The sequence below is a fragment of the Diospyros lotus genome, chromosome 15 (assembly GCF_014633365.1).
Source record: "Diospyros lotus cultivar Yz01 chromosome 15, ASM1463336v1, whole genome shotgun sequence".
Lineage (NCBI taxonomy): Eukaryota > Viridiplantae > Streptophyta > Magnoliopsida > Ericales > Ebenaceae > Diospyros > Diospyros lotus.
The window spans coordinates 3,452,792-3,471,999 of NC_068352.1; the positions used below are offsets into that span (position 1 = coordinate 3,452,792).

Sequence of the window (19,208 nt, forward strand, 5' to 3'; positions counted from 1 at the left end):
CCCCGGGGGGGGGGGGGGGGGGGGGGGGGTAGGTTTATGGGTTTGGACGCGCTGAGACCGACCACGAGAAGAGGAGGAGGCCAGTTATGAAGGCAAGGTGCTGAGGCGGACAAATTAATCCTACGCGCGAGTGTACAGTAAACCCATGGAAGCGCTTCCTATCCTGTACGCGTCACCGCCTCAGCTACAACGTGGGCGCCACCTCAGCAACTGCTATGTCCTCTTTTGCAACTACCACACGCAACAAAATAAACCAAAAGTAGAAAAGAAATAAAATTTTAAACTCTGAGTGCTAAGGGTGAGAGGATTTTTTTTATTTAAAAAATATTTAATGTAATTATAATATTAAGTTTTGAGATTTTCATCATCTCGAAGATTTTATTATGCGATATGTCATAGGTAAAAGTATAATAAAAAATTAAAAAACTAAAGTTTAAAATAACTGGTTAGACTAAAAATGTGTAATTTTTTCCGAATTAGAAGTGTCGAACAAAGTACAAATAATATAATTTTGACATTCAAAAATTCTTCTAAGAGTTGTACGAAAATGATAAATATTTTTCATAAAAATCTTAATTCTAATAGATTCCGTAATAAAATGCTATACATGAAAATCATAATTTTAGTAGACCTCAAAATATTATGATAAATATTATTTGTAAAAATGCTAATTCAAAGGAATTTGGGAAACCTCCGTGCTCTTCTATAAATAGTATTGTTGTTGTAATACAACAATTGAAACTTGTTTCTTTTGGGGAAGCTCGGTAAAAAGTCGGCAAGATTAAGTGGAAAAGCAAAGTCTACTCGAAAGAGGTCATTCGAAGGGGTCTTGCGGAAGGGTCTTTCGAGGGAGTTGTGGAAAGGTCTTAGGAAGAGTTTCGGATCTTCCGATTTGCAAGCCAATAGATAGTCAGAAGACACGCATGGATCTCTTCCATGTGGGCCCTCCGATGCCCAAGTTAGATATACTCATGGTGCGAAGCGATTATGCAGATGCAATGCAATATAGATGGTGCCTTTGAAAAGGTAGAGATTCTTCGAAAGAGATATGCTCAGAAGAGTCAGAAGGTGGTCTTCGAATTTGGGCATAAGGCCCTAGAAAATGAATGGTTGAAGGTATTTATACATCTCGAAGAATTGGGACACATGACAAGCCTGGACATATGGCACACATGTATGAGTGCACGTGGTACAACCCTTCGGGCGGGGGCATCTGGTTATCACTAGGTTAAGCTTCGGGAGGACTAGCCTTCAAGGAAATTAGCCCCAAAAGGTTTTTAGAAGACTGGTTGGATCTTCGAGGAAGTAGTCCTCAAAGGGTCTTCAAAAGGGTATTTGGGTCTTTGAGGAGCAAGGCCCTCAAGAAAGAACCTTTCTAGGAAAAGGTACTTTCTTGGGCCTAAGCTAACGTCTTTGGGGGAACTCCCCTCGGAAGCCCTTTAGAGGAAACCTTATAGAGGGTATGTTACAACAAATAGTTGAGCCATCATTCTAAAAAAAAATAATAATAATAAGTTTCTAATACTGGTTTCAATACAACATTCAAGTTTTTAATATATGATTTAAGTATCAGAGTGTTTAAGTGAAAACTTTCATTTGGCTTCTGATCATTCTCTTTTTTGCAAATTTCAAGTAACTTTGACGATGACCTTTTTACTTGATAAATTTATTGTGAAATCATATTAGACAAATCAAGTGTAAAATCGAATTTGTTTGAAGGAGTGGATGACTTTGGCTATAATTATTTTTTGTGATATATACAAGTTTTTGAGAAAAAATAAATAAATTGACCCATTAATTTTTTTTTTAATTTTGATCCATTAGCTTCTACATATTTTGAAGTAATTGTTTCCTTTATTCTTGGAATGCTTGTCCTTTTCCTTTTTTCTTACTCAAATTCACTATTAAATTAAATTATTCAAATGGTTCGATATGAATTTGAAAAAAAAAATCAAGAAATAAATTGACTAAAACTAAAAAAAAATAAGGTTTGAAATGAGTTATTTCCCCCCTAAATAATAAACTTTTTTGATATAATTTTATTTTAAAGACCTAATAGCAGCAAAAAATTCAATTTTTTTTTGCCTTTTTGCAATTTAATCCACATGTTTTAATTTAATTTTAACAATTGTATCCCAATTGGTTTGATTGGGTATAATTTTATATAACACCCAAAATCAATTTGAGATACATGTGTTATTGTTAACATGGCACGCCACCTGTCATTAAAAAATATTTGAGTAAACCCTACGTTGATCTCATCTCACTCAAGAGTAAGAAAGGTTATCTCATTGTAGTTTGTGATTCCTAAACTCGCTAAAGCTTGCGTAATTGCACACTATATGGTCTATAAATTTGAGTAATTAAGGGAGTAGTAAAATTGTTAACAAGATCCTTATATAATATGAGAATAACAAAAAAGAAAACACATGACGAGGGGCAAAATAAAATGTTTTTTAGTTCTTTTAGTTTTAAATTTCCAATGAGGTGGACTTGAGTTAGAGATTTAACCACAAAAATATATGGATTAATTAAAAAACAATTATTCTATCTAGGTCCACCATTATCTCCCTTGATTTTCTCTTATTTAGATCCACATTTTTCTCTCTTACATGGGTCAATCCTAATGTCATAATATGAGGAAAATTTCTTCAAATATCTCTAAAACAATATGATATTAGAACTTTTTAATCCTACTTAGTTTAGTCATCGCTAACCCATCTCGTATGGCTGTCGCTGCCACTATCTTAGACATTGCTAAAACACACTACCAACAATTGTTGCTTTGCTATAAACCACTACTACCACCTAAAAACTCTTAATCACTACTTGTTGTTTACTATTGTCATAGTTTCACTGTTGTTGTTCCACCATTATTCACAAGTCTTTTTGGTAACAACCTATTGGAGTTCTCGTCATGACTAATTCACAAACTACTTTGTCAAAATTAGTCCAATCAAGTTGAATGATCTTTCTAGATATCTAGCTTGGTCCTTAGACTTGAGATCGCCATAGTACCTTGTATGTGGATTACTATACTTTGATGCTATTTTTGGTTGTCCTAGGCATGGGTCACTCATAAGGTAGTACTTGGGTATAACATGAAGGTAGTACTTGGGTATAACATGAAGCATATGGAGGTAGATAAGTAGTCAATATAGGATTCATCACTTTTGACTATAAAGAGTACATCCCTATGGCCGCTTGATAAATTGGTAACTCGAAATTCCTTGGGTAGGATGGAAAGAAAATTTGAAATGAGTTTTAAATTTCATTTGTCATTAGCGTTGATTAGTTCGGTATCAAGAAAAACTATCATTAAGAAAATATAGGGTTGACACTAATTCCATACTCTATGCTTAATGGGGATATAATATGATGAAATGATTGAATTATACCGTAACCGTTTATGGAAACGTCTAATTAAATCAATTGACATTCTTACCAATTGGGTGATCATGGTACATTGTTAGTTGTCAATCATGATTTGTAAGTATAAATTGATTAATTAGAGAATTAATGATAAATTAAAGTGTTTACTTTATTGAATCCTAACTTTAATTAGGATTGTATTTTGTACTTATTGCCAACTTGGTGAGAACCTAATTAAGTGGAGACTTGATTTATTAAATATGAGATTTTTAAAAAAAGGTAAAAATTATTATTTAAATAGTGGAATAACTTGAGAAATAATTTTTTTATTTAAATATGTATTAAATGTGATATTTAAATAAATAAGGCTAATGGTGTAAATTAAATACATCACAAAACATATTTAAGTCAAAGGGTGGACTAACCCTAATTAGGTTAGGATTGTGACCTAACCCTAGACTTAAGCATATAAATACCCCATTATGCCTCTGCTAGGGTTGAGGAAAATCGATTCAACACCATATAATTTCCCAGGCTTTTAATCTCAAATGAAGAACTAACATTCTTCGAGATTGAAAATTCACTCCAAGATTGAAGAGTTCGAGATTGGAGATCTACTGTTAGTTTCTGTGTGGATCACCATTAGAGACCATACGTTTATGCAGTTCGATTTGACAAGATCTTGGATCTATGAAAGCTTTGAACGAGGTAATATTATTATTTGCATTCTTAATTATTTTAATTGCACAATGAATATAACAATCGAAGATTCAATGAATGGGAATAGTTGTTTTAATTTTTTGTTTTTCCACTGCTTTATGTGTATGTGATATACGGCTATTCACAACACACTACTCTCTATTTTTGTAAGAATGAGTTTCTATATTTCTTGTTAGAGATCATTCTTTATTTATTAAAAATATGTTGAAGGGATACTTTAATAACATGATTTCTTAAATGTCCATGGTCTTTAGATTTTTCTTATGGGGACTTTGATTAATCAATTATAGACCAACTCAAATAAGTTTACTACATTGATTAGTATAAGATACTAATGATAAAGGATGATGAGTTACATACCCAAGAGCATGTGATGCTCATAGTAAACTTATGGGTGGTTGTTGGTTGAACAACACATTGGACGTGATGTTGATAGGAAAATTCTTGGCCAAGGCAGTATGAATGATAGATAAAGAGTTTCTCAATGTGTTATCTAGTTATACTGATGAGATTGAACACATATTTACTGAGTTTGTGAGTTTTTCACTCCATGACTTTCTCTCAGTTAGGACATTAGATAATGAAAGGATTGTATTACACGATAATTATTAACTGTAATAGGTTCACATATGAATAGATCTCATTATCTTTTAGATTGTCCTGAAATGTTGTTGGGTGTCACTTAAGATCATTAGAGTCTTAGGAAGATTGAGAGATTCTTGAGATGGGTCAAAGTGTTTGATGTTATCGAATCGCTACTTGACGGTGAACCTAAAGGGTCACACACCGTAAAGTATGGTGTCCAAAATCAAATTTGTGCACCTATAATGTTCTCAACACCATTAATGGTTAATGGTGGGTCTTGACATGTCATTAAGAGTTAATGATGGGATACGTTAAGTGTTAACGAATCATATATAGCTAAATGAATGACCATGCAGCATGTGGGCAAAATTACCGACTGCCTTCTTCAATTGGTCGATTGATTTTCCAAAAGTAGGGAAAATGGTTGACCGCTCAATGAGAACGATCAACTGATTTTGTATATCAGATAGTGTGTGGAAGGTTAAAGAGAAATCGATTCTCCCTTATAGTGGATCACATGTGGTGCGGTTTGAGGGCATGTTGGTGGGAGCTATTATGCTTTTATTGGACCTTCCTAATGGCATATGAGAAGAAGGATTAAAAGAGAATTGTTACTTATGCATGGGTTATGCTTAGTCTTCTACCACTGTCATTTGTGAGCTGTTTCTTTTTCTTCTTCTTCTTTTCTCTTTTGTCACTTCTTGGTGGTTGTTTCTAGCTTAAGTGTCAAGTCGAGATTTGAAAGACCAAGAGAACTAAATGGGTCTAATAGTTTGAAACTCTCTGCCTAGCAACTTGACGGGAGCTACAAGTTGGTTTTGGAAAGCTTGATTGGTGTGGACAAAGTAAGCCCCCCACAACTTGTGGATGATACAATTTTTGTGTAGAAATAATTTCTATACCCACTTGGTTCCAATCAACTAGGTACGTATTCATTTAGTTACATATGATGTAATATTACTTTGTTTAAATATCCAAGTTGTATATGGTTTATATATAATTCCGTTGAACTTTCATGTAATGATTTTTTTTTTAAACATACACACATTCATATGGGAATCCCAATAGATCTAAGCTAATGAGAGAGAGTGGGGGGGAAGGGGAGAACCTTTATGTTTATTATTGCCATCATCATGTTGTTCGTCATAATCATCATGTTGTTGTTCTCTCTCTTTGTCTCACGCACGCGCACACACACACTGGCTTAACCTTTCCAAAGGATCATGAGAGGATTTTTTTTTTTTCTTACTTGCGAAGCTTGTCAACAATAAGGATGAGAAGGAGATGGATATAAGCCATCGACAAGATTTAATAGGAGCGATAGAAAGATAGATAATAAGGGAGAGATTGAGAATGTTTTAGGCAATTGAAAAAATTTAATAGCTGAGAGGCAAATTGACTTGAGGTTTTAAAAATCAAAGGAGATTGATATTATTTTAAAAAATACAAGGTGGTCACTTTGATTTTAGGAAAGTCTTAGAGATGGACCAGATGGTGTGAAATTTACTAAAATAATCTAAACTACCCATTTTTGCTGCCAAAAAAAAATATATCTATTAATTAGTCTTTATATCCATATGTCAACTTAAACCAACATGGTGAGTATTATGAATATATCTATTAATTATTTAGAAATTAAAAATAAAATGCACTAACAGAATCTTATCTTAAAATAAAATATATTTATTATTATTTAACTATTACAATAAAAATAACGAGTTTTGCTAACCAATGCCACTGGCACTCGTTAATGTTCATTAAATGAATGTCAACTCACTTAGAATTAATTAAACTTCTTTGTCATTTAGATTTGACATTAAGCACAGAGATTATATTATTCTTAAACATTCATCATACATATTCTCTGTATTTAAGGGTAGTATAATTTTTGTGTTTAATGTCAAATATAAATAACAAAAGAATTTAATTGATGAGATGAATTAACATTCATTTAATAAAACTTAACAAGGTCGTGGATACGTCTTATCAAAAATTTAAAAAATTAATTAACATTATTTATTTAATAATGACGTTTATCAATCAAGAATGGTTAGGATAAGAATTTCATTGGTTCGATTCTCGAATTGATTGAAATACTAAAATCAAATAGATCGAAATTATATAAAAAATCAAATCGAATTGACCGAACAAACATAAAATCAAACAAACTGAAAAATTAAAAAAATCAAATAAATACAAAAAAACTAATTGAAAAAATCAAAAAAAATTTGTTTAGCTTGTTATAACCCTAACATAACCATGAGAGATTTTTCTCATCAGGGGATGTTTAGCTTGAGCAATAGTTACTATTAGAAAAACGAACTCGTCATCCTAACCCTCATTGTAGTGCATAAAGTTGGTCTTTATATCCATATGTCAACTTGTTATACGCATTTTTCGCATCACTCCTTATGGGTCAGACTCAGTTCAATGGGTCAGCCCAATCGCCCAGAGTCTAGAAGGTCTAGACGACCTCGTCGAAGAAAGCCCATACACCATCGAAATTAGAAATTTATACAGCGAGCTCCTTGCAAACTTTCGTTGAAGCCCCTAACGAGCTCTCAGCGATCGACTAACGAGCTTCCAGTAAAACTCTCAGTTCGTTGGACCATCCAGATCGCTGGCCTAAAAATCTCCGGATTGCATAAATGACAAAGTTGCTGAGAAGTCAGAGGTAGGGTCCATTTGCTTTATCTGCAACAACCCATGCCCCTCGTAATGAGGATCTCACTTCCGATTTTTGTACAGATGATAAGGATTGTTTGTCGCTTGTTATATCATCTTTATAATTCTATATGTTATCCAAATTGTAAAAGCCCCTCATTATAAATAGGAATCAAAGATATCATGAGGGGTATAAGGAGAATAATCAGACACCGCCATTCTGAAAGAATAATCAGAGTGCGGTCGTGGAGTAGGCATCGTTCTGATCGAATCACGTAAAAATTGCTTGTGTTGACTCATATCTGAGATCTTTGTCTTCTTCTTCTTAACATTTTGAACTCACTCACCGCGACTCAAAATGAATCACGGTCAGTTGAAATTGAACGTCGATACAACTTAAACCAACACGACGAGTATTATGATATATATGTTAATTATTAAGAAATTAAAAATAAAATATATTTATTATTATTTAACTATTACAATAAAAATAACGAGTTTTGCTAACCAATGCCACTGGCACTCGTTAAGGTTCATTAAATGAATGTCAACTCACCCAGTAACTTAGAATTAATTAAATTTCTTTGTCATTTAGATTTGTCATTAAACACAAAGATTATATATTATCCTTAAACATTCATCATACATATTCTTTGTATTTAAGGGTAGAAGAATTTTTGTGTTTAATGTCAAATATAAATAACAAAAGAATTTAATTGATGAGATGAATTAACATTCATTTAATAAAACTTAACAAGGTCGTGGGATATGCCTTATCAAAATTTTAAAAAATTAATTAATATTATTTATTTAATAATAACGTTTATTAATCAAGAACGATTAGGGTAATAATTTCATTGGTTCGATTATCGAATTGACTGAAATACTAAAATCAAATAGATCGAAATTGTATAAAAAAATCAAATCGAATTGACCCAACAAACAAAAAATCAAACAAATTGAAAAATTAAAAAAATCAAATAAATACGAAAAAATCAACTGAAAAAATCAGAAAAAAAACCCAAAAAATAGAAAAAACTGAACAAATTGAAAAAATCAAAACACAGAAAAAAATTCAACCAATTTAGTTATTTCAAATCCTTTAATATAAAAATTAAATCAAATTAAAATAATTCAAAATATAAAATTTAATAGGACCAATTCTTAGCTAAAACCAAACAGAATCCAACAGAACGAATAATATCAAATCAGCTGGATTCAATTATTTCGATCAACTCGTAGGAACGGCTAATTATTTGAGAACCTCAATGTCACGGGTAGTGAATGAAAGGACGGAAGAAACGAAGGACGAATTTTGCCATTATAGCTCCAATCCCAATGCCACCGGCCATGCTTTATTCCCTTCCCATGTGCCCCCCACGACTCTTTTCATGTTCAATTTGTCACTTCATTAAGGTTAAATTAATCATTATTTTGAAGACAATAATTAAGTAATAATATATATATATATATATCATTCGAATAATTTTATTTTATTAATAATGTGAATCATGTTTAATTATTAATATATGATTATATAATAAATAGAGTAAATTATATGAAACTCCTTTGCATTTAGGGTCATGTATAATTTATTTCATGTGCTTTCGATTGTATCAAAAAACCCCGTACACTTTCAAAATGTTGCAATCAACCATAATCTATTCTTATTTTATATAATTTTGTGCAATCTATTAGTTGATTAATGTAAAATTATGTATTTTTTTGATATATCAAAATTATCTATGTAGAATTATGAATTTTATATGTAGATTATTGTACAAAATTATGTAAAATAATAATAGATTGTGGCTGATTGTATCATTTTGAAAGTGTAAGGGGATTTTTTGATGCAATCGAAAGTACAGAGGGCTAAGTTGCACATAGCCCTAAGTACATGGGAGTTTCATATAATTTACCCTAATAAATATATATTATCTAAAAATAATTTGTATATATTGTCTTAAGAGAACAGAGAGTATTACCCTTATTTAAATTATTTTTAAAGACTATTTTAATTTTCCATGTTTGAGTAATTGTTGACCCATTAACATTTGTAAATTTTAAGATATGGCTTTGTTTAAATGGTCTATTATTGTTTAGATAAAATAATAAAATTTGTAATTTAGAAATCGTCTTCAAGCCATCAAGAATCTGTAAAAAAAAAAAAAAATGATTTGAAGACGCAATATATTTTTCACGTAAACACTCCGATATTTAAATAAAATTTTCGTATTTAAAAGACATAGCAAAGCTCTTTTGTGGGGGTAGAAGTGACTTACATTTAAAATGAGGATCTGTCTATTTATAGTTGAGTTAAGGGATTTGTAATGAATATCCTTAATATTTTGAGATTAATTAAAATTAGAATTTTTATAAATAATCCTTATTATTTGTGAGGTTTCTTGGAAATTTTTTAAAGTCATCCGTTTGTGTTTTTTTCACTAAGAATACCCAGTATGAGACTTCTCTAAAAGAGCTCATAATTCTCTCGAAACTTCTTTTGCGAGAGTATGTCCAGACTCTCTCAAAAACTTTTCAAGCAAGAGTCTTATGAGACTCTCCCATAGACCTTTCGATCAAAAGGGTCTCCTAAGATTAAGATCTTATGGCCTGAAACTTTTTTTTTGGACCTTTATGCCTTATATCTAATTTTTGGACTTATTCTTTATAGGCTTTGTCACTAGGTAGATTTTTTTTTGTCTCAAATCTTTTTCTCTTTTCAGTCTATTAACTAGGCATTTTTTTCTATCTCTTTACTAGCATAAACTTTAATGATCGTGATGATTGACAATTTACATGGTGTCCCATCCCTTGAGATAAGGTGTATACTTGGATATGGTAAGATGTAGTTGTGGGATCTCTTTGTCTATGTTAGTACTTACATATACGTACTCTTAAAATTATTTTGTTTAACCTCATCTCTATATAGGTATCCATACATCTAATGTTTTTATTTTAACAAATTTATATTTATAGTTTAAATAATTTTACAACAATTTGATAACAAAAGAATCTAATATTAATGTATGTAAAAAGCTAAAAACCAAAAATTGCAATATTTTAGATTGTTTTAAAATATTAATTAATAAAAAAAAAATACTATTTTGGTATGGTGTTGAAGTGACGGACAAAGAGAGACCATAATTAGATTAAAATTTAAATTTGTAAGAATATCTCTAATTTAAGTTTTTTTTATTCTGTGAATTATAATATATAGTTAGATAAATTAATATATAAATATATATAATTATATCAAAGTATGATATGGGTAGGTAACCCTATCCCCTGCCAACTCTACCCATATTCAACAGGTCTTTTAAGTACCTCACTCCTAATAAGTATTTTTGATACCTAAATTCTCTCCATCAAAAAAAGAAACAATTACAAAAAAAGAATTCATCGGAGAAATATTGAGAACTCATCGGTGTCCATCAATGATGAAAGGCTAGAAAGAGAAGCTAGTGATAGCTGCGATCGTCCATCTTCTCTGACAAAGTGTGTGACACCATGCCTGTGACCATCCGTCTTTTCTGGTGAGGGCAACTGCCTGAAGTTGCGACCATTCGTCTCTCTAACCGAAATGATACTCGCAATCATTACGCCTTCTTTGTCGCCTACATTTATCTGCAACCATTCACCTTTTTCAATCGTCTGCATTTGCCACTCACACTATCGCCACTTTACACCACTATCGCCACTATTAGCATACACTCAAGCTTAAGCCTAAAAACTAGCTTGCCGAGCCGAGTTTGACCTCAACAAAGTAGCTTCTCTTGATTTGATTACAACCTTAAATATCCATAAAATAAAATACCTATTTGCATTTTGGCCCCATGTCTAATTCTTGTTATCTTGAGTTTTAGCTTTGTCAGATAACATAAATGCAAGATAATGCTAAATATGAATTTACCTCTGTCGACGTTCGATTTCAGTCGACCGTGATTCGTTTTGGGCCGCGGCGAATAAGTTCGAAATGCCAAGAAGAAGAAAACAAAAATCCCAGATGTGAGTAAACACGTGTAATTTTCATGTGGTTCGGCCAGAACGATGTCTACTTCACAATCGTACTTTGATTATTCTTTCAGAATAGCGATGTCTAATTATTCTCCTTGCCCCCTTATGATGTATTTGACTCTTATTTATAATGAGGGGCCTTTATAATTTGGATAACATATAGAAATATAAAGATGATATAATGAGGGACAAACAGTCCTTATCATCTGTACAAAATCGGGAGTGAGATCCTCATTACAAGGAGCATGGGCTGTTGAAAAATAAAGTAAATGGACCCTACCTCTGGCCTTTTAGTAGCTTTGCCATTTATGCGAACTGGAGGTTTTAGGCCAGCGATCTGGATGGTCCAACGAACTGAGGGTTTTATTGAGGGCTTATTAGGTCGATTGCTGAGAGCTCGCTAGGAGCTTTATTGGAAGCTCGCAAGGAGCTCGCTTTATGAGCTTCAGATTTTAGCGGTGTATGAGCTCCCTTTGATGAGTTCGCTTGGATCTCTTGGGTTTTTAGGTGTTTGGGCTGGCCCATAAGAAATGGTGCGAAAAATACACATAACAACCTCTATCATCATTCTATTTAGGGTGTCTATGAATCAGATAAATTTAGTTTGATTCTCGATTTTAATTATCTATAATAATTTATTAAGTTTAAATTTTTATTATATAACTTTAAAAAATTAATATTAATGGCCAATAACCAATTTACCCTTAAATACACAAAGTGTTGTTATGTTTTTTATATTATTTTGATGATAAAAAACTTCATTGTGTTTTATTTATGGAAAATGTTTTCATAGCTTTTGATTTTCAAATGTATAAACATAAGCTTGCCAATTGAAAGTGATGCATATCCTTGGAAGTTCAAATTGGCTTAAGGATGTTAATTTTTCCAATTTCTTTGTCAAGCCATATATAATTCAATTTTTGGCAAGTGTCTTATCTTTGGAACTCATCTCTTTGCCATTTAAGAAATATGGCTTGAAAATAAATAAACACATGTATAAATCTTGCCTAAGTTGTTTTTCAAAAATCATATGTACATATTTCATATGATGAAGGCAAATCTATCAATTTTCCTATGTAGATTGTCGACTGATTTTTGCCTTTGTCATTTGGGGTGTCTTAAAGATAAAAAATGTTGACTTCTTGTTTTTAAAATGTTGACCATTTTAAGCCTAAGAGGTAAAATAGTCGACAATCTCTAAAAATTGTCGATAGGCATTTTTCAAGCTCTTGCACTTGTTTGATTTTATGTTCAAAAATAGTCAACAATGACTATTTGAAATTATCGCCTTTATGCCCAAAATAGTCGACAATTTGTCTATCCAAGTCAACTTCTTTTTCTTAATGTCAAAAGTTCTTGAAATCTTATTTCAAATTTCAAATGTTTCGAAAGAAATAGTCGATCAATTTTATCATATGTCAATGGTTTATTTTTGACATATTAAAACGAGTAGTTTTTTAGGTATTTAATGCAGGGCAATAGTCATTAATTTCAAGTTCCTTATTTGGCTTACTAGAAAGCTATAAATAGAGTATAAAGGAGTATGTGGAGAAGCTAATAAATAAATGCAAGTGCTCAACCTAATATTTCATCTTACAAGTGTCCTTAAGCTTTCATTTTTCACATTCAAAGGCAAAGTGTATTAGTTGTAATATTTGTTGCAGCCTTTGATTCTTATATTTGAGTTTCATTGTAACTAAGAGAGCTATTTCTTAAATTCCCTATTTGATAGTAAAATTATTATTATATTACCTATCTTGTGAGCTAATGGGCCTACCGAGTTTTTGATATCTAGCATTCAAGTTAGAGGCCTACTAGTTTTGGTAGAAGGATAGTGAATATAAATCTCTAACAAGTCAGTTGGAAGAGTGGTTGTAGGATGGTGCTGAATCAGTATATATTATGTCATTCTTTTACATTTGTTGGTGTTTTATCTTATATATTTTATTCCCTCATCTATACTTTAAGTTTTAAAATCTCATTTTTTTTAAAAACACTCAATTCATCCTCCTCTTAGGTGTATGGTGATACAAATGGATTTCAACTCAACACAAAGCACACTAAACAACAACGAGTTAAACTCAAAGTCTCTTAACAGTTTGCAACAACCAACAAACAAAGTTGGGTGTGAGCATAAAAACACTCAATTCATCTTCCTCTTGGGTGTACTGTGATACAAATGTATTTCAACTCAACACAAAGCAAACTACACAACAACGAGTTAAACTCAAAGTCTATTAATAGTTTGCAACAACCAACAACAAAGTTGGGTGTGAGTGTGTAGAGAAGATGAAACCTTGTGACTTTAGCTTTTGTTTCACACTTAAGGTTAGAGTACAGTATATATGATATATATTTCTATCTTTTATCTTTAATGTTTTCGAATTTATATTATTTAATTTTAATTTATATATATGTCAATTGATTTGAGTCAAGTTACGAACTAGAAGAATTAGATACAAAATCAAACCAATCCCTATTGGGGTGCTTGGACCAAAGATTTTTATTTTTTACCAAATCAACTTTGATCTTTGTAGAAAAGTTTAAGGATTGATTTGGCAAAAAATAAAAATTTAGGGGATGCTTGGAGCAAAAACCTAAAATTTAAGGGTATAAGGTCGATTCACATAACATTGTTAATAATAGATGGAGCGCCATAGTTAATTTTTAAGAAGCTTAGGGACCAATTGAGCAAATTTTAAAATTCAGGGGATGTATATGCTAAATAGCCAAAGGTTAAGGGATATGTAATGTAGTCAATTTTCCATTTAGATGATATTTCAATATATTAGATTTTGTTTACAAATTATTACTCACATAGAAAATATAAATGCCCCCATGTTGCAAGTTGTGACTCTGCGTAAGTCAAGCTTGAACGGGGTTTAGAAGTCCAAGTTCAAGTGTCATGTTAAGCGATTTTGGAATTTAGTAACTCTTGAAAAAAAAATCACATAACTTTTTATTTGAATTTTTTCTAGATAAATTTATTCTTCCCCGTCCGAATAAATTTATCTTATTTCTTACAGATAAGAATAAATGATGTATGTGTCATCCAATACATTTCAAAAAATTTAACAAATAATTTGATAAAGATCTTAAGATTCTTGTCAGTCTTATCTTGATTATTTCATATCTTGATTCGAAAAATATTTTGATATTATCTTGATACAATCTTGTTCTACTCATTTTAACAAACATTACCTAAAGTTTTATACATTACAGGGATATTACTTGGAGAGCCCATTGGTTTAAAAAACGTAGTGAAATGGCAAGTAATGGGGTAACTTGTGATCCATTCAAATAAATTTTAAATATTACCTTTAAATATTATAATTTACTAAAAACACTAAAAATTTATTAGACCCTTACGAGGTTTCCCAAATTTTTTCAGATCACATTAGCTTAGAGTTCTTGCATGCGACATTAAGGCTAGTTTCACAAGCAAGATAGAAGCTGCATGGCCAGTCCTGTGGGTAGGTGACTCTATCTTGCATGGCCGGTCTTGTGGGTAGGTGACCAAGGCAGTCGCCTAGGCCCCCAATCATAGAAGTCCCTTCAAAAATTAAGTTTAGGTTTTAAATATATAATAAATATGTACTAAAATATATAATTTTTATCAATTCTATTTGACTTTAGTTGGTAGAGTGGTGGGTTGTAAATCTAAAGTTTTTTGAATTACTTGTTCTAGTCACTCCACTAGCATGCTTGATTTTTTTATATTTTAATATTTTTTAAACAATAAATACTAATTCCATATGTTTTGTAAGTAAAATTAATGTCTTAGTGAATTTTTCTACATTTTAATATTTTTTTAAACAATAAATACCATTCTTGTATCGAAATTTTGTAAGAAAAATTAATACTTTATTTATTGGACTTTTGAAAGTTTTCAGTTAAATTTTTTAAACTTGAAAGTCAATCATGTAAACCGTTAATATTAGATTTGATCTAAAATCTTGAAAGTCTAAGGCTTTAATAAAATTTTGGTTTATAAGTTTACTTTGCCCCTCCAAAATCTTAGGGCTACCTTGAGAGATTGGCAAGGCTTATTCTATACACGAGATTCCTTTTAACACTAGCTAAACTCTTTAAAAAAATCTACTTGTATATCTTTTAAAAACAATTAGCAAGGAGAATACATGAGCAAATCAACGTGAATAGGAGGCAAGAATGGAGAATGATCACAAGCACCTCATCAATATATAGAGAAAAAAAAAACGAATTGAAAGCATGAGTGGCTAGGTGTCCGAAGTAGTCTTCTTTATTGTGTAGTCTTCTTCTATGTATTTTGAACTTTGATCCTCAATAATGAACCTTCTTCCTCCTTTATGTTGTTTAGCTCCATCAATGGCCATGGTGAGTGAGTTAGAGAGAAAGAGAGAGACTTCAAGATATGAAAGTTAGTGTGTTACTGTGGCCAATCCTTCTGAATATTAAATGTGTAGTTGATTTCCAAGTGGCATTTGTTGTCATCATCGATGAACTATGACGAAGAAAATGAGCCAAAAATGAGAAAATTCACCCAATCGAACGTCGAAAAAAATCAATTGATCAATTGAATTAACCTTTTATAGGGTTCAGAGTTTAGGACTTTACACATACACTAACATTTTCATAAATAAATTAAAATTCTAGGGGTATTTTTGTAAAATAAGTGCATATTCCAACTTATCTAGCTAAAGAGGTAGAATAGTACTATTGTTAAAATTGAACTCAGAAAGAAAAAAAATTGAAATAACCAATATTAATCAGTTAATTTTAAAAAGATTCAATTTTAACTAAATAGTTGTAATTACCCCTTTAAGAAAATGTTATATTGCTCGCGTCCGTCAACATAACATTTGCCAAATTCGGACAAATGTGAGAGGGAGAGCATCCCCCCCTCCCTCCGTGGTCACTAGCCCGATGCGGGCAACAAAATAGATCTCTATCCCTTTACACACACGCGTGCGCCAACCAATGCCCACCCTTTTATGAAATAATTTGTTTGAAAATTCGTTTTTAGCCAAATAATGCCCCCAACTAGTTTAAATTCACTAAAAAAGAAAACAAAAATAGGAGAGGAAAAGATGTGACCTTTGATTTGGCTGAATAAGATCCTCTTGCAAACATTCCAGAGGGAGTAGTTTCTTCTGTCATCTCATGTGTGTAAGGCTCTGCCTGCGGGCTGAAGGTTCCAAGCATCTCCTTGGAGCTGTCCACTGCATTGCAATCGGTTCGATTATCCTTTCATGATTCTAAAGTCATGAACTGAGAGGAGAGGAGAGGAGAAGAGCACTTACCCTTGAGACCAGTTTTCCAAACAGTATTAGTATACCTCAAGCCAGAGACAATGTTGTTGTTGACCTGAATGGTGAATCTGAGGCGATAATGGGTGCCTTCTTTGAGTGTAAACCACACTCCCTTTGGGTCCCCATTCTCAGGAATGTCAAGAACAAGATTAGCTCTTTCAGGGCACAAGATTGTTAGGCTCAAAATCTTCACATCTGCTTCTAGGGTTTCTGCATTATATATATATATATATATGTATAATTCAAATGCAAATTAAAAACCACAAAAAAGATTACATTCCTCTTAATTCGCTATAGTTGAATTAAAAAGGGAGTATCCAAAGGTAATTCTCTTCAAAAGTCACTAGTTTGAATTATGGAAAAAAAATTTCGTATAAAATATATATAATAGGGAGTCTCGTATATATAACGAGACATCATTTTATTTATGTACCAAATTCTAGATTTTGTAGTCTAAAATGGCATCATTTTTCATGTTTAACAATCAATTTAGGTTTAGGATTTGCAATCACGATGACTTGTTTATTTGTTTTTCAAATAACTTTTTCTTTTAATTTAGAGTTTTAATAAGCCATAAAAATCTAAATCACAAGAGGCTTGATTAAAACTAATTGAAATTGTGGGTTACAAATATGATTATTCACGACATTAGAAAACAAACCACGTAGCCCGAAAAATACCAAATTTAAAACTGAATCTGCATAAAAATAACTCGAATATCTTAAATCAATGGAATTTGAGTGAAATCTAGCCAAATTATATAGAGTTTCCAAGAAGAAAGATCAAACAAATTAAGCACCACACAAATTCACATTCCTCCTCTTAATTGGCTATAGTTGAGTTAAAAAGGGAGTCTCGAATGGTAATTCTTCTCGAAAATCACTAGTTCGAATTACAGAAAAATTTTCCTTGGCTACAAATTTTATTTGAGTAAATTTAACTTGTCTTCCATGTGGTTCGAGTCATTTTTTAAAATCGGTTTAGGTTTAAGATTTGTGGTCACTATGATTTGTTTGTTCTTCAAACAACCTTATTTGTTAATTTAGAGTTTAAGGGCTTAGCAAACTTAATTATCGGAGTGAAATCGGTTTTAATAAGTCTCAAAAACTAAATCTAAATCATGAAAGGCTTTTTGTAAAACTGAACCGAAATGGTGATCATATAAATGACTGTTCACAACGTTAAAAAACAAACCATGCATCCTTAAGATACTAAGTTTAAACCGAATCTGCATAAAGATAACCTAAATGTCCTTAAACCACACAAAATTTAGTGAAATTTAACTGAATTATTTAGAGCTTCCAAGAAGAAAGATAATGCATGGAAGCAACATACCTGCAGCCGAATCGACGTCGACACTGCCCAGAAGCTGTTCTTTCCACCTTCTCAAGCTCTCATCATCCTGACCACCAACCAACACAGGAGCAGAATATATAAAGCAATTTTCTCGGATGGTTTCCTGAGAAACAAACAACACAGCAGATTAACCTTGTCCTTCTCGAGGTGTTCTTTAATGGTGCAATTGGGACCCAACTGAGGGCGGGAGTCATCTTCCTCCTCCTCCGTAGCATAACAGGAGGCCGCGCCGGAGCCGTCATCTGGGGCCGCCGTCGAAGTCGCTGTTTCCGTCTGGTTGTTGTTGTTGTCTCCGTCCAAACCCATCAATGGAGCGATCAGCAAAGCAAGCACGCACGAACGCCAGGCGAAGCCCACAAAATGAAACAATATTCCGATCGATCCCAATGGGGAGAGACTTCCATTGATGAAGAGAAATGCAAGGGCGTGTGTGGCTCTCGTTCATGCCTTGCCGCTTTCTGTGATTTCCTATTTTGGGATTCCCAATAATTTTTACGATTTAGTGCAAAGATTTTCCATGGAGAAAGATAATTTTTACGATTTAGTACAAAAGGTGTCTCTGAGTTTTGGGAGATAGATTTTAGAATCTTTTGTCAATTTGGTTCGAAGTGAATATCTAACTGAAAAATATTTAGGTGCACTCGATGTATGAGTCCACCTAGATATCGGATGGTTATGGCTTAATTATTCAAATCTGAAATCATTAGATGATACGAGCCAATCTTAACCATTGGTTATATGAATTTATTCACATACCTGGTGTACCAAAAGATTTTGGCCGCATTCTTTTTATTTTTTAATTTTTAGTTTTGAATTTTGAATTTATTTTTAATTTTTTGTTTTGATAATCTGTTTCTAGAAAATTAAAAACGCGTTCTTTTTGTCATTTTAAAAATTATTTCTTCAAACAGAAAATTAGAAAATAAGTTTTCTTTGAAATTTTAAAAATAAAATTTTAATAAAATTTTATTCAATAAATTTGATTATCCAGTAAATTATAAATATTTAATATTAATGTATTATTAAAAAATATATACATTTTAAAGTTAATGAATTTTTTAATATTGTTTCCTCTTACAATAATAAAATATGAATAAATAAATAAATAAATGTGTTTTGAGTTTAGAGTTTGTTTTGAATGAAAACACTCAAAACAACTTTTTGTTATTTTAAGTTTTCTTTATAATTTTTTTTTGTTTTCAA

The 19,208-nt window shown here is 31.8% G+C and overlaps 1 protein-coding gene across 1 annotated transcript; it reads right to left on the reverse strand.

Annotated features, from left to right (window-relative positions):
• Positions 1–15,766: 15,766 nt before the first annotated feature.
• On the reverse strand, positions 15,767–18,329 carry LOC127792295 (rho GDP-dissociation inhibitor 1-like). Its single transcript, XM_052322747.1, has 5 exons — positions 18,138–18,329; positions 17,985–18,051; positions 16,641–16,859; positions 16,435–16,559; positions 15,767–15,841 (listed from the first exon to the last, which is right to left on the reverse strand). Exons 1-5 carry the CDS (start codon positions 18,309–18,311, stop codon positions 15,767–15,769), a joined length of 660 nt encoding a protein of 219 aa, XP_052178707.1. The 5' UTR covers positions 18,312–18,329.
• Positions 18,330–19,208: the final 879 nt, after the last annotated feature.